The sequence below is a fragment of the Odontomachus brunneus genome, unplaced genomic scaffold (genome assembly GCF_010583005.1).
Source record: "Odontomachus brunneus isolate Ranch 3 - 2012 unplaced genomic scaffold, Obru_v1 Obru_scaffold_214, whole genome shotgun sequence".
Lineage (NCBI taxonomy): Eukaryota > Metazoa > Arthropoda > Insecta > Hymenoptera > Formicidae > Odontomachus > Odontomachus brunneus.
Window position 1 is genome coordinate 103,855 of NW_022639664.1, and position 24,135 is coordinate 127,989.

Genomic DNA, 24,135 nt, shown 5'->3' on the forward strand with positions numbered 1-24,135 from the left:
GAGAGAGAGAGAGAGAGAGAGAGAGAGAGAGAGGGCAAGGTTACGGTAATAGGCGCCGGCCGAAGACGGCAGATCGGGGAAACGAACTCGCTGCGGCCACGATAGGACATTGCCCTTTACAGATCGCTTACTGCAGATGTATACACACGTCTGCAGACGTGTCTGTATACCTGCGCAGGATGGTCGCACATGGAGTGTAACAACTGTTGCACACATACAAGCATGCTCTGTCTTCGGCGTCATCTCACGTTTCTCCCTTTCGTTTCTCCTCCTTCTTCTCCTCTTTTTTTTCTTCTTCCTTTTTTTATAAAACTGGTTACCGCCGCGGAAGACACGTGAACGTGCCATTGATACCTCGTTGACGACGATCAGAAGTCAACCTTGGCAGTTCCGCATTTCAATCTTCGCGAGCTTCCTCCTGTTATCCGCTATTTATCCGCGAACTCGTTATTACGAGCACGTTTCTGTCTCTTCGACAGCGATCTCCAGGTGTTTCGAGAGCCTCGACACGATGTAGACACTGTATCAGCAGTAAATATATAAATTTTTCTTTCTAGAAATCAAATAGAGAACAAATGCGATTCGTCGCAAGATCAGTAACTTTTCGTTGACTTATTAGTTATATCGAGATCTAAAACAGAATCTCATTATCCTCTTGATAAAGTCTCAATTCGATATTCGATTGCACGGCGATTACACTGGTCGACATGCTAGATGCGGATTGAGTTTTTCTAATCGTTTCTCGTAGATTTTTGGCTGTTAAATCTAAATCTGGCAGTGAAATTTTTTATTACTATTTTTGAATCATTAATTAAACGAAATGCATTCGGTTAACGAAGAGCATTCGATTATTTAAGATTACAATTAGTTTTGTGAAACCAACGTACACGCAACATCTATCTGCTAATATTATGCATATTTACTATGTATTTCTTTTTATGCATATTTTCTATGTTTTTCTTTTTTTCTTTTGATAATTGACCAATATTATTATTACTATTATTTCTTTCTAATGACGTCAGAAGCGAGGAAATGTATGCTAAAAATTCTTACAAAATGTCAGAATTAAAAGATATATCCACAAAGTAACACTTGCAATCGATCGAACAGATCTGTAAAATAATCCGAACATTTCCTTTTTGTTCTAATAATAAATAATTTCTCATAAATTAACATAACAAAATGTATATTTTTAATTTATCTCTCAGCATAACTCTCATGTCAATTCACGGTACATTATTAATAGAACAAATGGGGGTAGTGTTCGGATTATTTTATAGATCTACTCAATCGATTGCAAGTGTCGCTTTATGGATATATCCTTCAATTTAACGTATTTTGCGTGCGTTTACATGCGAGGTCACTTTAATTGAATTCATTGAAACCAATCGACAAGTGAACATTCCTCGATCGATTTTCCCGGAATCGATTGTCAATTAATTGAATTGAAACGTATTTGAAATGAATTATTAAATCGAGTAAGTGATATTTGAGTGATATTTTTTTTAAGTGCGGCTAGTAGAGAAATATTCAGCGTGATGACGAGACTAAGAGACTAGGAAAAAAACGACGACGCTGTCCTGTCCGCGCTCGTTGAAGAACTCGTTATTAGGGAAGCGTCGGTCCTTTTAAGCGTGCGATCGACTTTACAAGCGTCCATCGATAATGGACGGAGAAGTTGGAGAAGTCTAATTGCTCGGGACTGGGCGGACAACACCTAAAGCTCGCGTGTAAATTACAAGAATTTTACGGCATATCAAAAAGTGATGACGCGCGATACGCGCCGTTAGCACCGAGGCCGGCGTCGTCAGGCTGCTGGTCGAGGTTCTTGAACTTTTCCGGGGATCCGTTTCCAGAACCGACTGAAGGCACAACCCGCTCAGGTTCGGATCGCCCAGGTGGGGATCGGAATCGTCTGCTGGTACGAGACATCGCCCGGTCGTCACACCTCGGGCATCCTCCGTGTCGTCCGGACACGTCCGCCTCGTCCCACGTTCTTCAACGTCGTCCATCGTTTCGCTCGCGACTTTCATCCGCCGCCGTTTTAATCGCGTCTCAGCTCAATCAGGAGACGTTCCAGTGGTCATCGGGGTCATTCGATGTCGAATAGGATCGACGGCTTTACTAGGTCGTGATTGTTAATTAAGTAGAAGGATTTCCATACGTCAAGGAGCAATCTCGGCAATTAACGTCGAACAGGAAACAGCTCGAGAAGTTGGGAGACCACGTGACGAGTTTGCCATCAGAGCCGAGTGGACTCCGCGAGTCTACGAGCAAGAATCGAGTGGGAAGAACAACTCGACACGTGCGAGCAGCCACTCATCAATGTTTTCGATCAACATGCGTATATTCAAGACCGTACTGCTAATCGCGTACCTCGGCGCAAGCGTCCGCTGTCTACCCGTCGACAGCGAGTCGACTACCGAGTCGAAGACCGAGATCTTCGTTTCGTCAACGACGGAGGCGACCACCACTTTCACCACCGCGCCGACCTTGGCTGCCGCGCAGTCTGACAGTAATTACTACGACCAGCGGCAAAACGGTAGCGAGAACTACCGCATTCACGTGGACGGTGTGGTGCTGGTGTTCGCGCCGGTCGAAGCACTGCTGCTAGCCGGTGCCACCGCCGGCACTACCGCATCCACTTTGTCGATACCCGAGCACGGTGGATACCTCCAGCTGAATAGCATTCAGCCGAACGGTGAGAAGCCCAACGTCGATCTTCAGAATAAAACCGAGCTGGCCAGCTCGAAGACGATACATAGGTAAGAATACACGATTCCGGCCTTTCGGCGTGATTCTCTTGTCCTCTTCCTCGATCTCATGATGTATGACACTGGACGGGGTTCTTTCATTGCAGACCGCCGTTACGATTGGCGCATCTATTGGCGCCTTTCTTACGTCGCTTACATCCTGAGGATAGTGCGAACGTGCACTGAGATGATATTCCAGGTCCTTCGACTCCACTATGCGTAGTGTTTCATATACGGAGCTTATTAAACAAATGGTACGTCTCATTCTCTAAAAAAAAATATAATCTCATCCTTGGTGGAATTCTCTCACGTTATGATCTCAAGAGAAATCTTCCAAGACTGAAAAGAAAATATTTGAACACCTTAAAAAAAGAAAATTCTAATTGCAAGGTGCTATTTCCGGTAAGTCCATGTTTCAAGCGAAAACTTATCGAAAAAGTATTTCTCTTCTAATGAAGAGAAATTATATTTGAGCTTAAAATATTTTTTTTCTAGTTTTAGAAGAATTCTCTTGAATTCATATACACTGAGAAAAAAATTTACTAAATTTCAAAAAACGTTTGTTTAGATAGTACTGTGAAGATATTTATTTAAATTAAGTAATTATTTTCTAAAATTAAATAAAGAAGTTTTAAATATAAATTTGTTTAATTTTAGAAAATAATTACTTAATTTAAACAAATATCTTCACAATATTATCCAAACAAACGTTTTTTGAAATTTAGTAAATTTTCTCAGTATTAAATAAGAGGATTTATAAGAGGATTTTCCACTAAAGATGAGATTATATTTTTTCGGGTATAATATACACAAAAAATACTATTCTACTGCTGAGAAAAATGATTACTCAGCTTATATTCCTTTTTTTAAGTATCAGATGCTTGCAAAAGTTTGTATGATATTAAGATTATTTTTATTAATTAATAATAATGAGATGACACAATATTTTAATCAAAGTATTGGCCATTTCTATCAATAACCTTTTGTTATCTTTCGAGTAATAGTTCCCGCGCCGATAAAATGACTCATCTTTTGGGGCAATCCATTCATCGACCAATTTTCGCACTTTCTCAGCATTTCGTAACTGTGTATCAAATAGATCGTGCTGCATTGATCTGAATAGATGAAAATCAGATGAAGCGATGTTTGGAAAGTACGCTAAGTGCGACAGGACTTCTCAATCTAATGTCTCTTTAATCGCAACAGCAACATGCGGCCTAGTGTTGTTGTGAAACTGGATCACTTTGCGTCGCGGTTATTCGAAAGCGTTTTTCCTTCATGGCTTGGTCAAACGTCATAATTGTTGACTGTAACGATCTTCTGTGACTATTTGTCCCAGAGGTAATAACTCATAAAGCAAAAACTTCTTTTTAGTCCCACTAGATATACAAGAGAAATTTATGACTGTGGTTGCATTTTGTTATGGATGTTGATGGTTATGTTGACGGAAGATAATCCGTGACTTTTTGCATTTAAGATTATCAAAATAGATCCACTTATATATCCTTATAACTATTCATCATAAAAAACTTTTATGCCTGGCAAGCAATGAGAGACAGATAGTAAGTTCATGAAGAAGTAATCTTCCTTTTTTTTTGGATCTTTCCCATTACTTTCAAATGGCGGGATACTGTTAATTTACCAACTCCAAACTGCTTTGCAAGTCCTTTTAATATTTTCGTTGATCAATGCTTCCGAATCTCGTTTGGATGACCAGAATATGGCTTATTGTTGACATTGTAATTATCATTTCTAAACTTTTTAAACCACTTCTCACAGATAGCAACGAACACAATATTTTCTCCATATTATATTTCTTCAGGTTTCACAAATCAGTCTTTTAGTTGTTGCAGCAGTTCCATTTCGATTAGTGATAAAGCATGTACTGGTGAAGGTGAACTTTGCCTGATTCTATCTTCAATCTCGTTAAACGTTTTATTCGGAATTGTGAATTATCAGCTATCAATTCTCATCGTGTATCGTCAATATTTAAAAACTAAAATGCAATTTAAAGGAAAACAATTAGTTGCTGCTACAATCATCTATCATTTGTAACCTTACAAACTTTTGCAAGCACCTAATATTTTATGGTTTTCATCAACGTAGAATATTTTCTTGATAATAGTCTTTAAATATACTTATCACAAATGTGAGAAAAGCTCATTATAATGTACTCAAAAGAAAAATTTATTCCCTTTACAAGAATATTATTCAACTTCATTGAAAAAGTTGATTTAACTCTATGTTGTAAACAACCGAATTTTTGTTTTAATTTAATATTCTTAATTGAAATAAAGAATTTAGTGTGGTTCAAAATGTATTTTGAATAAACTCGGTATAAATTTCTGAAATAACCTTATGATAAATTTGCGAATGTATAACTTATGAAATATATACTCGAAACAAGTAACATTTACTTGAATGCAGTGTGTATTTTTCTGTATTTTTCTGTATGTGTATGGAGCGCCATTGTGTTGGATTGTCATTGCTCGGAAGAGATTTAAAAAGAAATTGTACATTTATAGGGATGAGATATCTGCATCTACAGGAATGGTGAACGAGTACTCGTATAATATAACGCATATGATCGACGATCTCCACTTAACGTCAAGCCACATGTAATTGTATACGTTGTCTAGCGTGAACAAATGGATGGACTAATTGCGAAATTTTCAGATCAATGATCACTCTTAGTCTATTCTGGTGAACTCCTTTTCCCCGCAGTTTCAGACGATTTTCAAGATATGGAAAGCCACGAGAACGACGAATGTATTTATACGCCGTAAACCGAGGTGACACGTTGGATGCGATATTCGAGCGCGAACGTTCGATTTCGTCGTTATATTTTTATTTTGGTGTAACGGCGCGCATCGTGGTATTATTATAACGCGATTATTATATTCATCCGTATTCATTCTTGTGTAAACGTATGGATGTATCGGTGGTTTCCGCATTGACAATCGTAGTAGCTTCCGCATGTCCACCTATATAATACCGCTTCAATTATGTATAGAATTATGTATACAATCTATAATGATAAATTACAACGTGTTTGTATCGATATGAAAATTTATTTGATTAAACATTAAAATACATGTGTGTTTCTTTCTCTTTTCTCTTTTTTTTTTTTTTTTTTTTTTTTTTTTTTTTTTTTTTTTTTTTTTTTTTTTTTTTTTTTTTTTTTTTTTTTTTTTTTTTTTTTTTTTTTTTTTTTTTTTTTTTTTTTTTTTTTTTTTTTTTTTTTTTTTTTTTTTTTTTTTTTTTTTTTTTTTTTTTTTTTTTTTTTTTTTTTTTTTTTTTTTTTTTTTTTTTTTTTTTTTTTTTTTTTTTTTTTTTTTTTTTTTTTTTTTTTTTTTTTTTTTTTTTTTTTTTTTTTTTTTTTTTTTTTTTTTTTTTTTTTTTTTTTTTTTTTTTTTTTTTTTTTTTTTTTTTTTTTTTTTTTTTTTTTTTTTTTTTTTTTTTTTTTTTTTTTTTTTTTTTTTTTTTTTTTTTTTTTTTTTTTTTTTTTTTTTTTTTTTTTTTTTTTTTTTTTTTTTTTTTTTTTTTTTTTTTTTTTTTTTTTTTTTTTTTTTTTTTTTTTTTTTTTTTTTTTTGATGTATATCATCACAATGTTTCCGACAAGGAAATGCTTAGAACTATATTATATACTCCGCGTCTCTCTACAATCATCCTGCGCTTCGATGGAAAACCTCGTTTAAACGTTTACAATATATATATGTCAACTCACTGAGCAACCTATAGTAAAAGATCTTTGGAAACGTATTGTCATAAAACAAATACAGTTCCTACAAACGTTAATATATATACATCTTTAAATAATGAGAGAAGAAAGTCTATATATAAGAGAATAGTTTTTTATTCTCTAGTCTTTGTCTATTGAGAAGCATTTTGCAAGTGTATGTTTATTTGTATATTTACTATTTATTACAAAATACTTCGTTATGTGCTATCTTTATTTGAATTTTCCACACAACAATTATGTTAATTCGGAATTATTACATGATCGAACAAAAATTCGCTGAAAGATATTCGATTCCGATTTCTTACAATGATTTCATTTTGAATGATGGTATCTTGCGCCCATAAAATTCTCTATTAAATGCTAATATTATTATTATTATAAAAGTAGGATACCCTGTTCGTCGTGACGTGAGAAAAGTAAGTAAACTCGATGCTGATAATTTACTCATGAGTCTATATCAGTTTGATGGAAGTATCAATTTCATGGAGCTGTTTTAAATACATTAAAAATATACTATGATCAATATTACAGTCGATAGGGATATAAAATGCAAAATCAATAAAATTAGAAACGTACTCTCCGACGTCTCTTTCTATGCTACATAATTAGTTCAGTGTAATTTCAACCAGAACTTATTTTTAAACAGTCATTTAAATGTACAATTATCTTATTAAAAACAACGACGCGAGCGTGCACCCATTTTAATCTGTGATCAGACTATATTTTAATTTTGACATGCAGTGCTATGTACACGCATCTTAATCTGAAATAAACGGCATAATTATTATAACTATGAGTGTTATTATGTGTGAAAAATGTATTCGATTAAAACTGAAACAAGAGCATTCGAAATATTTGGAAAAAGATTTTAAAGCGACAATATGAAATATCTCAGCGAAATTTCCATGACTAACAGTAGACAATCACTCGTTAAATGCTTACCCAGTGAGCAAAAATCATTGATAGAACGTTAATTCGATGATATTTAGTGGCGTATAACGTTTCTTAAAATATAATTTTTTTTTAACGCTATATCAACATCACTACGAATATAATTTCGATACTTTGATATTCCTAAAACATTTTTACAATTTTTGGAAGAAAATGTACAATTTACAAATTTCAATCATATTATCCAGTAATCTTCAAAATGTTTTTAAAATATTAAGTGAAAAAATGTTAAATAAAACCAACATTACATTACAAGATGTTGATTGAATGTTTTTTGTCTACTGGGTAATGCAATATAATACAGACTATCGAAATTGACATAACCATTTTCTAAAGTCAAAATTGTTTATAGTACATAGGAAAGTAATATATAATATTAATAAGGTATTAAGAGAGTAAGTGGGCTGCATCGTTCGCATTGAGATCTTCACAGTCTACTTCGCCAGGACTGCTATTAATAGCAACTACGGCTTCGTCAAACTTTAATTCCTTCTTACCCGCCTATAGAGGAATTATTCCATTTGATATCTTTTTCTCCAGAAATTCAGTAATTTTTTAAAAATATGGCAGTAGAGTGGAAGCAACACTTTATATAAATGTATCGGCGACATCGCCGGCTATTACCTCTTTCATCAGAATCCGACAATTCTCGACGACGCTACGTTGTCGATCCGACGCGTTGTTCAACACTTCCTCCGATGACTGATGAAGACTATCAATAATCTTACGTAGCTCACTCAATTCCGTCACAGTCGTTTCTAACTTCGACTCCAAATTGGACCTGTCAACGATTGACGTTACAATTAATTAGAAGTCGGTCTCTGTTTAGCCCTTGTCCACAACTTTACTTTAAGACATAAGCTGTAAGAAATTAACCAACCATGGTCGATTTTTAGAAAAATAAGTAGACCTATAATTGGTCAGTTTCTTACGACTTACGTCTTAAAGCAAGGTTGTGGACCGACACTTATACAGCGATATTTACTTAACACTTTGTCACATGTTATGTAAATGTAGTGAGATAAAAAGTATTCCCGGACCATACCTTATCTTCGACATTTTTATTTTTTTGGTTTTTAAAGACGAATATTTCAACGTAGAATGTGTGTGTGTGTGTGTATGTATGTATGTATATCTTTAAATACAAATATTTAAATGTTTAAAATAGACACACATATACACACACACATAAAAGATATATACATGTATTCTATGTTAAACGTTTAAATATTTGAACGCTCCTTTATAGAGTTAACTAATAGTGAAATATTAATGGCACATAAGGAGTTAGCACGGATGTCTTAGTGCTATTAAATACTAATATAATTTTAATATTAATATGATTGTGGGAGGATAAAAATGTCCAGTATGTCAAACGCACGTATCGAAATTTTCTCTTCGACTACCGTACGCGGAGAATCAACCTTCCATACTTAGACCGATCCTTGAGTCCCAAATTTAAATATATATTTTAATTAAAATTCCAAACCCCCATTAACCGAAGACTCAAATAGATTCCTTTTTTTATATATGTTGCGAAAAAACTGCCTCCGCCAGGACTCGAACCTGGAACCTCCCCACTTTGCGGGCGGGACGCCTTTCCATTCGGTCACCGAGGCTTCGACAGTAATCTCGCAACACAATGTTTATAAATTCTCTAAGATGTAAGGTGAGAGAGAACGAAAGAGTCGATCTCGTAAGAGATGTTATTGTACGAGAGAGAGATAGCATATTTTTCCTGCCGATGCTTTTAAGATAAACCGAAATAATAGAACGCTCCTTTATAGAGTTAACTAATAGTGAAATATTAATGGCACATAAGGAGCTAGATAGTCAAAGAGAAAATTTCGATACGGGCGTTTGACATACTGGACATTTTTATCCTCCCACAATCATATTAATATTAAAATTATATTAGTATTTAATAGCACTAAGACATCCGTGCTAGCTCCTTATGTGCCATTAATATTTCACTATTAGTTAACTCTATAAAGGAGCGTTCTATTATTTCGGTTTATCTTAAAAGCATCGGCAGGAAGAATATGCTACCTCTCTCTCGTACAATAACATCTCTTACGAGATCGACTCTTTCGTTCTCTCTCACCTTACATCTTAGAGAATTTATAAATATTGTGTTGCGAGATTACTGTCGAAGCCTCGGTGACCGAATGGAAAGGCGTCCCGCCCGGAAAGTGGGGAGGTTCCAGGTTCGAGTTCTGGCGGAGGCAGTTTTTTCGCAACATATATATAAAAAAAGGAATCTATTTGAGTCTTCGGTTAATGGGGGTTTGGGATTTTAATGAAAATATATATTTAAATTTGGGACTCAAGGATCGGTCTAAGTATGGAAGGTTGATTCTCCGCGTACGGTAGTCGAAGAGAAAATTTCGATACGTGCGTTTGACATACTGGACATTTTTATCCTCCCACAATCATGTTAATATTAAAATTATATTAGTATTTAATAGCACTAAGACATCCGTGCTAGCTCCTTATGTGCCATTAATATTTCACTATTAGTTTAAATATTTGTATTTAAAGATCAAAATAAGAGTACTCAGAAGATTAAGTACTCTTTTACTTTAAATATTCATATTTAACAACCAAAACAATATGAACAATATAAATATATCCAGGATTAGTTTGAGCACTAGTACTTACATCTTATATTAACATTTTTAGAAGCACCAATATTACATATATAGGTGTAAAAAAATGCTATATTCATTATCTTTCAGAAACTAATAACACTAGTAATGATTTTTGTAGGTTTTCGCGGTGTCCATGTTAGATTTAGCTTCCGGATTTGAGCCGCGTGGATTCATCTTCGTTTGATTCCAACGTTTCGCGAACATTTCAGTCCCTGATGAAGCGGACTGAAATGTTCGCGAAACATCAGAAACGAAGATAAATCCACGCGGCTCAAACCCGGAAACTAAATCTAAAACATTAGTAATGTTTTTGATTGAATTAAACATAAATTTTTAACAAAGTACAAACATATTTTCTGAATATGACAAATTTATCATGCAAAATAAGAAATTTGGTCACGGCAAGTTTTTTCGTAAACCTCGTGTGACAGTAATTATATTCATGTACAAACTTACCTCTCTTCTTTTAATTCCTGTATACACGTATCGTTATCTAGCTGTATGATTCGCAGTACTTTCAAGAGCTTCGTAACAAGATTATCCACGTCAATCACTTGATCGACGAGACCCACGGGTGGACAATAATCCGTCATAGGCACAGGACCATCGTTGGTCCCGGTGTCGGACCCGCTCACGGAATCGCAGTCGTCGTCACCCTCGTCTTCCACCTGCAAATAATGCGAATAATGCGATATTTATCAATCGACCCTTTCCCAATATCGTGAATTCGATTCGACGCGAGGTATACTTGCTTTACGACGATGCAGGATTGCCTGAGTGAGATTCGTGAGACTGGTGCACTCGTCGCTGATTTTCGACTTCCTCATGTTATGTTCGTCCACCGTTTCAGGAAAGCTCAACGCTCTACGTAGAGAATCGCTGCTCGACACCATATTGTGCGAATACGTGTCGGGTAAGGACACGTCTTCTAAGACGCTTTCCATCATTAGACAAGGTTCAGTTTCAAAGTCCAACAAGTCGGATGACGATTCCATGCTTAATTCTACGTAAAATTTCAAGCAAAAGGTATGTTTAAAAACATCTGCGTGTAATCCGTTTATTGCCACAACTAAGTTACAATCTCCTTTGTAGTGTATTCCGTTATTACCTTTATAAATCTGCTTGGACGAATCTAGATTGGACTTCTTGTCGATATTCCGAGTCGCAAAAGGATGCGTCGCAGCGTTTCGAATTGCGCCAATCACCGCGGAAACGAAGGATCCACTCTTGGGACTTGGCGTGCATTCCTTTAAACTTTGCTTAGAGCTAACAGGACTAGATTCCATGCTACTGTTACTTCTGCTGTATGCTTCATTATGATATATGACGTCCTTTGAAGAAAAAATTTTGATATTTTCTTATTTTGATAACGGTCTCAGAAAAAAACGTACAAGAGTACATTTGTCTTTTATAATTATTGAGAACATATTGCGTGAAAGGAAATAATTATATATCAATGTATTAAAACTATTCATTCATCTACTATCATTGTCTCCGTGTCTTCTATTTATTTTTAGCTATATATCAACAGTTAATGGTTTTTGCTTGAGATAGTTATTTATTCTAATAATAAGATATCACCAATGATATTGCAAAGTATTTTGCACACGAGGATAATGTTTTCAATTCATTTACCTCAAGATCTTTTACTGAAATATTATAAGAAGCAATTAATTGATCTACTAATCCCTCTAATCTGGTACCAAGTCCAGAAAGGGCGACAGCCGCGCCGGACATAGCAGCGCCTTGAGTGAGCAAAAGTTCTCGGCTTCTTCGTTCGACGGCGTTCAATTTCATACTCATCGATAAATTTTCTTGTCTACAAGCAAAATAAAAGTAAGCAATTGTGAAGATTTTCTTTAGCTACTTCAGAACAGTGTTCACCAAATACATACCTTCTCTGTTCGCTAATTCGTACTAAATGTTTACACTCCTCCGTTTGCCTTTCCAATTCTGCTTCTCGTTGTACCAAAGTCGCTTCTTTCTTCTTGAGCTGTGGGAAACAGGCGAGTTTGAGATGGACGATAAAAAATTGTACTTTTGAAAAAACTCTTAGAAGAAACGTACCTCTAATTCGGCGTCTTTAAGCGCATCCGCCAACGTCGCCTTCTCTTCTTGAAGGAAATCTTGCATTTCCGCAGACTCGGCCTCCAATTCTTGCTGCTGTTGTAGCAAAGCCTTCTGCGCGGCTAGGCTTTTGTCCAAGTCCTTGAATAAAAGTGTCGTTAAAAAATGTCATTTCTATACACCGGTAATTCTTATATTTTAATCGCATATTCTTACCCTGTTTAACATGCGGCAGAGTGATTGTAAATCAGCTATTTCGATTTGTTGATTAGCAACCACTTGTCCCGAGGATTGTATATGACACTCCAGCTCGAGAAAACTGTCGCTGCCATCTGAAAATAGATGTCAATAAACTACGTGCTAAACTGATATTTCATGATGTGAAATAATATTTTGGATTGGAGTTTTGTTTCTTATCAATTCGTTTCTGATATTTCATGAATATTCCTTCATTATAAGGAAGTTCACTTCATTACAAAGAAGGAAAACTTATATAACTGATTTTCTGTTGTCTAAAGTCCAGATAAAAATTCTGTTGTAAAGGAATACAAAGATTTCTGTAAGAGATTTCTATTTAGTTAGTTGTTCTGCGCTATCTTAGCGAGATTTTAATGTAGGTAAATGTTTCCGGTCGCGATAACGGGTATCGTATACGGAAGGTATCGTAGATATCGTTACCAAGTTTCCGTTTTTCGAGCTCCATTTTGTCAAATAAACTGAGATTTTTTTCCATCAAAGGAAAAAACAATAGTATTAAGTTGCTCTTCTCTCTATGAGTGAACTAAATGGATGGAGTGAACTGAAATGTTCACGAAACGCCGAAAACAAATCGAGAAAGAATGCACCAACTTGTCAATCAATATTAAGGATATATTGCTTGTATAATTTTTGCAAAAGTAACTGAAAATTAGAAATACGTTAATATTTCCATTTTCCTTATAAAAATGTATATATATATATATATGATATAGTTAAATAACGACATATTTTAACATTCTTATAGTTTATTTACTTTACATTATTTCTGACTTTTCTTTTTAACTTTTATTTTTGAATCACAATATGAAACTAGGCATACATCAATTTGAATATTTAAGGTGTATGTGTACAATGTATACAAAAATTGAAATTTTTGTCATTGTTCTTTAATTATTTTTGGTTTAATTAAAAATAGTAACATATATTTCATAGTGACACGATTTAAAATACTCCTAAATAGTAGGATGACGTATAAAATGACGTATTAATAACGCATTATTAACAAGAGATGAGATAATGCATCATTAACCCCTTACGTGGCAAGGACGCCATATGGCGTCCAACGCTTATTTGGCCCAATTTGGCAGCGACGTTATATGGCGTCCAGCGTAAAAAATATCATACAATATTGATATTTTAACAAATAAATTACATTAATAAATTAATGTCATACAATATTGATTACCACTGATATCTGGGAGTTTTTGAGATCGCTGATTACGAATTTGATGTAAAATTTGAGATATTTAAAATGGCGGACTCAATATGGCGACCAAAATATCAAAATATTATGTAATTGTTATGAAACTCAGTATCTAGGGGTTTCTCAGGTTGCTAAATATGAAAATATGGTCCTAATTTAAAAAAATTTTTAATTTACTTTTATTACATTTGTTTATTTATATTAAAAAGAAAAAAGACGAATATTTTATTCATGTTCAGAGTGTTTTTTTGTATGGTAAATTTCAAAGCATGGGAAGCTGCGCGAGGCTCAGTAACATACGACGCGTGAACTTGTTTCAAAATGCTTTTCGCCATATTAAATTTTGACCTTATATTCATATTCAGCGACCTGAACAAGAGATACTCTAGATATTTAAAAACCGATCACTTTTTTGTCTTGCCACTTATGGCACACATAGTGAAATTTTGCCTGCCATGTAAAGGGTTAAACTGTTATTGATGTTGTTATATATTATATTGTTATAAGCAATGTACACTTCAGATTGGAATAATGATCCAGACTCGAAATCAATATTAAATTGTTCGCGATTATTTTTAGATGCAATATATATTAATTTATAATTTTTTTTTCAAAATTCTTTTATTATTTTTGAGATATGAGCAATATACCCTTCATAACATGTCAATTTGTTGGATTTACACTTCAAACTGGAATAATGATCTAGACTCTGAATCAATATCAAATTGTCTGTAGTCAGTTTTAAATGTAATATACAGGGTGGGCCAAAAGTCTGGATACACCAAAATATGTCATAAACGATACATTTTAGAAAAAAATGTTTCAGACAAAAGTTGTAAGGTTTAAAAAAACGCATTCAACGATAGTAGTTATTTGACATAGGATGGCGTCGCCAAAGTCAGAACAAGGTCAACTTTGTTTTTTTAAATAGAAACACATATTTTTTATTAATTTTATTCTACGTAAAAAAGCAAACTTTTGCTTGAAAAAAATTTTTCATACCTCTATTTCCTAAGATATTTACGTAAATATCTACAAAATTATTGGTTTGAATAATTTTTTACTTGAATTCTATCAACTTTATCGAAAAATATCAAGAGATAAAAATTGCTTATTTTGTTTTCATAGAGCTCTAAGAATTTTTTCAGAATTTTGTGTTAACTTTTTAGTACTTCAAGAAAATGCAGTACTAAAAAGTTAATATAAAATTCTGAAAAAATTCTCACAGCTCTATGAAAACAAAATAAGCAATTTTTATCTCTTGATATTTTTCGGTAAAATTGATAGAATTCAAGTAAAAAATTATTCAAACCAATAATTTTGTAGATATTTACGTAAATATCTTAGAAAATAGAGGTCGTATAAAAAATTTTTTCAAGCAAAAGTTATTTGTCTCTACATTGAATAAAATGCTGTAATAAAAAATACATGTTTCTGTTTAAAAAAGCAAAGTTGACCTTGTCCTGACCTTGGCGACGCGATCCTAGGTCAAAGAACTACTTTTGTTGAATGCGACTTTTTAAGTCGCAACTTTTATTCGAAACATTTTTTTCTAAAATGTATCGTTTATGACATATTTTGGTGTATCCAGACTTTTAGCTCACTCTGTATATTAATTTCTAATTCTTTTAAAATTCTTTCATTATTTTTGAGAAATAGGCAATACATCCTTCATAATAACATGTTAAATCTAAGAAATTTGATGTGCTAGTAATTTCAATAATAAATGCATCGCTCGCGCGTCTTACACTCGAAACGCGAAATGCTGTCGAACTCGCTTACCTGCGTGTTCCGATTGCGGTGTGCCCAACATAGCCAGAACTCGCTGCGCATTTCTGTCGAGCTCCTGCCGCGCGAACGCATGGTCAGCTCGTTCCTCCTCCAACAGGCGATTTACCTCGACCAGCTCGAGCTTCAGTTTCTCGTTCTCTTCCTTCCGTGTATCGTTCTCTTCGTTCAAGCGTTTTAAGTTATCTTGCATATCGTCCCACGCATCCTCCGTCTGGCAACTATTGTTTAGCCTTTCGATGACTTCGGGTCCAGCCACCGCACTCGGCAGTCCGGACAACGCGTTTTCGATGTCCTGCCCGGTCAAACCGGTCTGCGCGCTAGTCTCGTGATAAATACGGGTCCTCTCGGCCGTCCTGTGTCTGGGATACGGGGGCAAGCTCTTGTGACCGACGGAAGACTCCTTCGCGCCGGCAATTCTCTTCTCGATGGCTCTGTTGAGACTGGCATCTCGACTACCAGAGCTGCTTATCGTTGTTACCTTATTGTTGTTGTCTATCTTTTCGCTAGGGTTCTTCGAGATCACGAGTTTATTTCTGTTTCTGCGCGGTAATGTTGCATACGTGTCCAACGCCTTGTTATCTAGCCCGCCGTTCCCGACGGCCGCCTTATCCGTGCGAGAGTTCTTCGCGTCGGCACGCGCAGTATAAAGGACGCGGGGAGTCGACAAGGATGGTATCTTCGATCTCGTATCCTCGGACGGCGTTGAAACTGGCGTGCGTGATCCTCGCGTGCTGGACCCGGCTCTGGATCTCGAGTCATTCTTGATAACTCCTCTCACGCTCACAGCGCCGCGTTGGGCGAGATCCTTGTTGATCTCCGTGGTCAGCACGGACGGCAACGAGTCGGGCAACGCTCTCGTCCTCGTCCTCGTAAAGGACGAGGTAGAGGTGGACGCCGGATTGGAGGAGCTGGTGCCCGTGCTGGAACGGCAGCTGTATACTGGCATAGCGCGGCCACCAGCCGGAGTCTTGACTTCCGTGATCAAAGAGGAGCTCGATTCCCTGGCGCTCGATTTCTCTCTCGATCGTGCCCGGTCCCGTTCTCCTCTCTCTCTGCTCGCGCTTTGTGTCTTGGTCAATATGTTCCTCGGCGTGGCTGTCCGTGACTTCGATCGCGGCGTCATCACGCTCACGCTCGTGCTCGATGTCGTCGTGGTTGGTTTCGTGCGAATGGCCTTTTGGGACTCGGTACCGGCTGTTTTCTTCTTCGCCGCGCTGGAAATCGTCGCAGCCCTTTTCACGTTCACGCGACTCGTTCGCACGGATACGCTGCCAGCGATGGACGAGCTCTCGCTGCCACCTTCACTGGTACCCTCGCCACCAGTAGCACCCAGGCGAACATCATCTGGCAGCGTGGCGCAGGGGTCCTCGTACACGGAACAGCAACTGACGAGGCTGGAGTCACAAGAGGCCTCGTCCAGTCCACCGCAACTGCTCCCGTAGTCGGCACTATTCCTACGTACCTGTGAGTACGGCATAAAAAGCTATTTGCAGGAACTATTCATGTGTAATGTCAAAGGTATATGAGCCACCTATCCAGGATATCTTATTTTATGTATTATTGCAAATTCTAAGGGATTAATGGCAGAATTTGAGATTCAGAAAAATTAACAACAGAGTTAATTTCACTTTAATTCACAATTTCTAATTTCTTACTTGAGTAGAAAAGGAAATATAGAATATAGGATATCTACACTGAAAAAAAATTAGTAAATATTTATTTGGCTGGATGTTATAAAAACATATTTATTTAAATCTAAATTGTTATTTAAGTATAATAAATAGTTAAGTAGAATAAATAATTATTTTCATGAAAAAACTAAGGTTTTCTTAAAGTTTTAAGAAAATGTATTTCTTTTTTGAAAAATATTTTACATTGGTATAAGTAAATACATACAGGGTGTAAAAAAATTAGACCGACAAACTTTGAGGGGAAATAGAGGACATACAAACATATTTTGTTAATAATGTTTTTCTCTACAACGATTCGTTTTAATATTACAGGGTACAAAATAGAAATTTTATGATTTTAATAAAAAACAAACATATAAGTGAAAAAATTAAATTTATTTCAATTACACATATATATTTTAATCTTCAAAAAACAATAAACAAAAGAACGGAACAAAAATGCGCAATTGATTAGCTCAATTTATAATAAATGTTCAAAAATTCCTTCATTTGCTTCAATACAAAGATGACATCGTCGAAACATTAATTGTCTCACACGCTCGAAGACTGCAGGAATATTCTGAACCTGATATGCTGCAGCAGTAATTCGGGCTACCAATTCTGCTTCTGTTTCAATAGGTGTCTCATAAATGAGTTTTTATATGTTCCCATAAAAAAAGTCAAGCGAAGATAAATCTGGTGACAGAGGAGGCCATGCGATAGGACCTCTTTGGCCTATCCAGCGCTCATTAAATCTTTGGTCCAAGTAATTGCGCACAGTAGCATTAAAATGGGCAGATACTCCATCGTGTTGGAACTACATTTGCCTTCTTTCATGAGTCCTGACAAAACTTCCTCGAAAAAAATACGATAAATATTGCCATTCAATCGTAAAGGTAAAATGTACGACCCGATAAGGAAGTTATTGGTAATACCTGCCCATACATTAACCGTAAATCCTTCTTGATGTGATCGAATAAATGTAGCATGAGTATTATCCTCACTCCAAACGTGAGAATTGTGTGTAAATATACCTGTCCTTATAAAACTTGCTTCGTCAGTAAACAGTATTAAAGAAGAAAATTTGGGGTGTGTTTCACACTGCTGCAAATACCATCGCGCAAATTTTAAATGTCGTGGATAGTTTTCAAGTTTTAAACTTTGTACACGTTGCCGATGAAATGGATGTAATAATTGTTCATAAAGAACATTCCATATATTCATGTTACTTGTTCCAATGTTAAATGTAATTGCACGTATACTAGTGGAAGCATTGTTTTTTATTTCTGCCAAAACTTGCTCTTCAAATCGCAGAGTTCTCACTGAACGTCGTTGTCCTTGTCCATTCGATCTTCTAAAAGAACCATTCTCTCGCAAATGTCGATGAATGGATTCGAAAATGGAGTGATGTGGAATGCGACGACGAGGATATCGTCGTTGATATATTCTTTGTGCTGCCCGTCCATTGCAATTAGTTGCTCCATAAATAAGATGCATGTCACTCAATTCAATCCAAGAATATCGCTCCTTAATGATAAACAAATCACATCAAATTTATTAAGATATAATTGAAGACTTTTGCTCCATTGAGCGTTTGAATACATACTACGTGGACTAAGACCGAAACGAAATATCGTAGAGAGAAATATTAACAAAAAATGTTTATGTTGAAATCTTCTATTTCCCCTCAATACTGTTTATTAATGAAGCGTACTTCATAAGGATATTTTATATTTACTTTCACAACTCTTATCGATGAGGCATTGAAACAGAAACAGAATCGTTAACCCGAATTTCGACGATGTCATCTTTGTGTTAAACCAAATGAAGGAATATTTGAACATTTATTATAAATTGAGCTAATCAATTGCGCATTTTTGTTCCGTTCTTTTATTCATTTTTTAAATATTAAAATATATATGTGTAATTGAAATAAATGTAATTTTTCTACTTATATATTTGTTTTTTATTGAAATCATAAAATTCCTATTTTGTACCCTGTAATATTAAAGTAATGTTTTTCTCTACGAAGCGTCATAGAGAAAAACATTACGAACAAAATATGTTTGTTTTTATGTTCTCTATTTTCCCTCAAAGTTTGTCGATCTAATTTTTTTACACCCTGTATATACAGTGTGTCCCATTTTAACTTTCACACCAAAATATCTCGAAATGTACAAAAAATACGGAAAAATGTTTCAAACAAAAGTTATATGGTTCGATGGAAGACATAAAAAAGTATCATAGGTTTGACCTTGGATGGCGCCGCCAAGATCAGGTCGAGGTCACCTTGCTTTTTTAAATAGGAACATATATTTTTTTTATTACGGAATTTTATTCTACGTAAAGAAACAAACAACTTTTGTTTGAAAACATTTTTTATACGAACTCTATTTTATAAGATATTTATGGAAATATCTACAAATTATTGATTTCAATAATGTTTTACTCAAATTCTATCGAAAAATAGCAAGGAATAAAAATCATCTATTTTCTTCTCATAGAGCTGTGAGGATTTTTTCAGAATTTTTTAAAAACTTTTTAATACTTCAAAAAAATGCAAGAAAATTCAGTACTAAAAAGTTAATTAAAAAATTTTTTTTAAATTCTCAGAGCTGTATGAGAAGAAAATAAACGATTTTTATCTCTTACTGTTTTTCGGTAAAGTTGATAGAATTCGAATAAAAATTATTAAAACCAATAATTTTGTAGATATTTCCGTAAATATCTTAGAAAATAGAGTTCATATAAAAAATGTTTTTAAACAAAAGTTGTTTGTTTCTTTACGTAGAATAAAATTCCGTAATAAAAATATATATTCTTATTTAAAAAAGTAAAGTTGACCTCGACCTTAGCGGCGCCACCCAAAATTAAACCAATGGTATCTTCTTATGTCCTCCATCGAATCATATAACTTTTGTTTGAAACATTTTTTCGTATTTTTTGTATATTTCGAGATATTTCGGTGTGAAAGTTAAGATAAGACATCCTGTATATGCACTATTAGTACCCAATTATTAGATATTTCAGTGCATAGAGAAAATATCTATATAAAAATATAGAAAATAAAGAGAAAATGAGCTGAGCAAATGCGGTTGTTTAAACTAAAATAAATATTAGATATTATCTGACAAATGCGGCCATTCGAGTATTTAAAGTAAGACAGTACGTGGTCGTTCGTACACGAGAATTTTCTCCATATAAATAATCTTTTTCATATATCATTGAAACTTACTCTCGGAACTTCCGTCGCGCAGCCCTCGACTCCGCTGTCACTGCCATCCTTACTGTCTTTATTTTCACTTAGCGACTTTTCGCTAGTCTTGCCACTCTGCGATTCGGAGATGTGGATCACCGTGATGTTGCATTCGCTATTCATCGTGAGGTCCGGATCCTCCTCGTTAAGTGGTCGTGTCTCATCGTTAACAGGCGAAGCGAGATCTTCCGGTACGCCAGAGTCTTGCCGCGCTACGTTCTGTATCGGCGAAGACACTTTCAGGCAATTCTCTTCGGAATACGTCTCCATCGCGACTGTCTTCAGTGAATCATTCATTCCGATATCTTACCATCTTTCACTGAAACACCCCAAAGAAAGAAATGAACGAGAAAGATAAAACTACCTATTGGATGTAATTATGTGACATAGAGTTAAATATTATTACGTGCAAAAAGTTTGTCGTGCCTGTCAAATAAAATAGAAAACGAAATTGTCTAATTCCGAAGGATCAATAATTTTTACAAACAAAATAGACCACATCGACTCGGTACATATTTTTACACATTTAATGAGAACTTTCTATTTTCATTTTAATGCCTAAACTTCGTGCAAGGATTTAATAGAAAAATAACAAATATTTTGCGCATCAACTGAATATTTCGACGAAATTCAATAAAGTATAGAATATTCAGTAAAGAATAGGTATCTTAGAATAGTATCCTATTCTAAGAAACTGTATGGATCAGACGTAATAATTCTATATATATGATTAGTTTTTGGAATAACGAGACCCTTCGCACGATCGCCCAGTTCGTCTGGAAACAGTGCCCGCACGATCAACGACATAAACGGGAGCAATTAGCTTGCATGTCCGAGTCTATTTCGTTTCGGAATCGAATAGGGCGTTCCAATCATGCCTATATTGGATTAGTCTGATGGTGTACTCGTTCCATCTTCGCAATGAAGGAAGTCGTTTCGAATGGACCTCGAATGGACCCCGAAATGTAACATCTAGACACATTCTCCGAATCTGCGGCAAATTAAGGGTAAACTCGCTAACTATTCGACAAATGTGACTTCTCAATGAATAATTGTTAAGTTACATCTTGTAAATTTCGCGCTCCAAATTAACTCTATTATCTATTAAAAAAATAACAGATCAATAATTTTTTCTTATAGCCAACGACGGCAGTCTGTTATCAATTTATCGTCTCTCTTTTCTTCCAACACATTCATATTAAGATAAAGAGCAAGTACGTGTTATGCAGATATGAAGTCACGATTACGCCGAGGCTTACATATCACGCCGAGGTAATTCCCCTCTATCGCGTATCATACGTTTATGGCCTGATATCTCGTAGATTATTCGTACGCGCGTAGATGTTCTCACGCCGAGCTACTACGTTGATTCATTAAGTGACTCCCACCCAGACTAGATGACGTAGTATTTCACGCGCGAAACGCCGATTTGCGAGAAGTCGACAGTGAGAGTGGCATACGTGCCAGGAACGGAGTTACTTAAAAAACCTCGCGAGACAAAGTTCGTATCGAGTTTAAGTCTACATTCCTTCCTCTGTTCCGAGTTTAAATTGTTGGTGGTTACAGAAAGAAACAGAATTACTTTGCTCTGCAAAATTATTTCTTTTGTACCGAGCTTAAATTGTTGAGATTTACAAAAAGAAACAAAATTACTTTGATTACTGAAAAGAGTCCAAAATATCTAGATTATTATATTAGATCTAACTTAAATTTTTGTGAACTATTATATTAAATCCAACTTGAGTTTTTTCGTAAATATATATATATATTTGTGTTATAACACTATAAGATCCGTGCTCTTAGAAGCCTGTTTTTTGTCAGAAGCATCAGAAGCTTCGTTTTTTGTTCATCAGAATAATATAATTTATGTTTTCAGACTTTCCGTAAAATTACTTTGCTCTTAAGAAAAGAAAAAAATGTCAAAACCAACAAAAATATAGTAGAGATTCTACTAGTCGAGATGGAATTGAAACAGAGACTCTTTACAAAGTTGTTAGTTAATTTCACAGAATTGAGAGATTAACATCTGGAGGTTAAACGTGCGGATGAACACTACGATTACACGTCACAACTAAATTTCTCATTGCAGAAGACGTTTTCCATCAGGCGCCGCGATGCTTAGCTACGACTCTGGCGAAGAGGCACTTTACCGTGAATGTCGAACGCGTGTTGTCGCTCCGGAAGGTCTCGGGAAGTCCCCCCGAATGATAATAGAAGCAAGAGCGGCCGATTGCTCGGTAAAGAACCCGCTGCCTCGCAACCACACCACCACCACCACCACCACCACCACCACCACCACCACCACCACCACAAGAGATTCGTTATTTGTACGCGGTCATCACATTGGCAACATGCCGTGTCACGCCGTTCTCCATAACGTAAACACCTCTCATTCTCTTTCTCGTGTGTGTCGTACTCCATCGTTCCGCGAGGATTCTGCTTTTCGAGCTCACCTTCCCTTCGTTTCTACTGTGGTACATATATTGTTCATGAAGGATTAGAAACAACAAGGAGGCAATTGAGAGCTTCCTCCGGAAAGAAGAAGATAGAAGAAAAACGAAGCATTGTCGGATCTGACAAAAAACATCATCAGTGTTGGCGCAACAATAATTCGCGATAACGGATATTCATCGCGTTTATCGCGACGGAGAGATCCCAAGCCGTGTGAACCCCTATGTTGTGAAAAGAGAGCTTCCAATGACGATCTCTCGCGCCAAGGAGCAGTCGGGTAGGAAGGAGCTGAGCAGAAAGAATCGCGGGAACTTTATGAGATGGTGCAAGCATCCTGCGGAGGACGGCGAGAACGGTGCTGTGGACGATAGCGTGAAACGGTTCTATGGTGACGGTCTGGTGGTCCGACTGGACTCGAATCACCGAGTGCTGGAGATTACGGGCGATGGTTGTCGTGTCATCCTGACGAAGAACTCGGGCAGCGTTCACATCGTCGGCGACGGCTGTCGCCTGAGCGTGAATCACAACGTGGGCGACATCGAGTACACCGGCGACGGCGGCCGGGTCCTCCTAGGACCGGACTCCTCTAAGGAGAACATAAGATTCGTGGGCGACGGTGGCAAGGTGATCTTCGACTCGCTTCCTGAGGCGGCGGAGACCACGATCGATTACGGAAAGTTCCATTGCCAGAGGGGGGACCTGAAAAAGCCTCCAAAAGATCAGAGGAACGAGAAGGAGACCGCGTGTTCGCGTGGGAAGCTTGTCGGAGGCGCGTCCGGCCACGAAAAGAGCGGGCAATACGACGAGGATGATTGTTGGCGCGTGACGATGTCATCATCGAGTCGGGAGCGTTTGGACAACGCGTTAAACGAAGTGAAAGAGAGAGGCTACCAGCGGGGGAAGTCCGGCAAATACGACGACCAGACGCGGAAGTCCTTGCGGCGTCAGGTCACCGTCGTCACGAAGATTGTCACGGAGATACATGGTGACGGCCGATGCGTGCGGAAACGATGCAACGGCGACTCCTCCTTAATCGTTAATGCGTCGGCTCGTCCCACCGCGACAGACAGGCGTGCTGAGAACTTTCGGCACGAGCATCGGGACCGAGTGACGTAAGCGGAACAGCTGATGTTACATGGAGCGTGGAGGCCGACTGTCTGCGAAAAGCAAGAACGTCAACGACGAGCAATTGAGTTGTCGGTGAGCGCATAATTGCGGAGCACGATCAAATGTAATCGATCGAAAGCCGTGTCATACTGGAACCAGCCAACTCTGCCAATAAGTTATATATATATATATATATATATATATATATATATATATATATATATATATATATA

The 24,135-nt window shown here is 36.3% G+C and overlaps 3 protein-coding genes across 8 annotated transcripts in view; 2 read left to right on the forward strand and 1 right to left on the reverse strand.

Moving 5' to 3' along the window:
• The first annotated feature begins 1,924 nt into the window (after positions 1-1,924).
• On the forward strand, positions 1,925-5,848 carry LOC116852318. The gene is made up of 3 exons (XM_032832528.1): positions 1,925-2,765; positions 2,861-3,007; positions 5,279-5,848. Exons 1-2 carry the CDS (start codon positions 2,326-2,328, stop codon positions 2,937-2,939), a joined length of 519 nt encoding a protein of 172 aa, XP_032688419.1. The 5' UTR covers positions 1,925-2,325; the 3' UTR covers positions 2,940-3,007; positions 5,279-5,848.
• Positions 5,849-6,689: 841 nt separating this feature from the next.
• Positions 6,690-24,135, reverse strand: part of LOC116852311 — a 36,936-nt gene continuing 19,490 nt past the window's right edge. For 4 of the 6 annotated variants that reach the window (XM_032832515.1, XM_032832514.1, XM_032832513.1 and 1 more), the window contains 11 exons: positions 20,324-20,663; positions 15,410-16,880; positions 12,382-12,497; positions 12,166-12,306; positions 11,994-12,091; positions 11,734-11,917; positions 11,207-11,429; positions 10,851-11,101; positions 10,555-10,766; positions 8,072-8,228; positions 6,690-7,948 (listed from right to left, as the gene is read on the reverse strand). In XM_032832515.1, the coding sequence (XP_032688406.1) occupies positions 7,835-7,948; positions 8,072-8,228; positions 10,555-10,766; positions 10,851-11,101; positions 11,207-11,429; positions 11,734-11,917; positions 11,994-12,091; positions 12,166-12,306; positions 12,382-12,497; positions 15,410-16,880; positions 20,324-20,641 (3,285 nt within the window). In that variant the 5' untranslated portion in view covers positions 20,642-20,663 and the 3' untranslated portion in view covers positions 6,690-7,834. Of the gene's footprint in view, positions 7,949-8,071; positions 8,229-10,554; positions 10,767-10,850; positions 11,102-11,206; positions 11,430-11,733; positions 11,918-11,993; positions 12,092-12,165; positions 12,307-12,381; positions 12,498-15,409; positions 16,881-20,323; positions 20,664-22,494; positions 22,542-24,135 lie in introns of those variants that run through there. The other 2 variants (XM_032832517.1, XM_032832518.1) reach the window with 2 other exon arrangements.
• On the forward strand, positions 21,650-24,123 carry LOC116852312. The gene is made up of 2 exons (XM_032832520.1): positions 21,650-21,845; positions 22,434-24,123. The coding sequence occupies exon 2, from the start codon at positions 23,042-23,044 to the stop codon at positions 23,909-23,911; it is 870 nt and encodes a 289-aa protein (XP_032688411.1). The 5' UTR covers positions 21,650-21,845; positions 22,434-23,041; the 3' UTR covers positions 23,912-24,123.

What these genes read in the sequence shown, in the direction of transcription:
- LOC116852312 (XM_032832520.1), top strand. Translation starts at nt 23,042, where the DNA reads ATGACGATCTCTCGCGCCAAGGAGCAGTCGGGTAGGAAGGAGCTGAGC.
- LOC116852318 (XM_032832528.1), top strand. Translation starts at nt 2,326, where the DNA reads ATGTTTTCGATCAACATGCGTATATTCAAGACCGTACTGCTAATCGCG. An exon ending in AGCTCGAAGACGATACATAG is followed by an intron (nt 2,766 to 2,860) that starts GTAAGAATACAC and finishes CTTTCATTGCAG; the next exon opens with ACCGCCGTTACGATTGGCGC.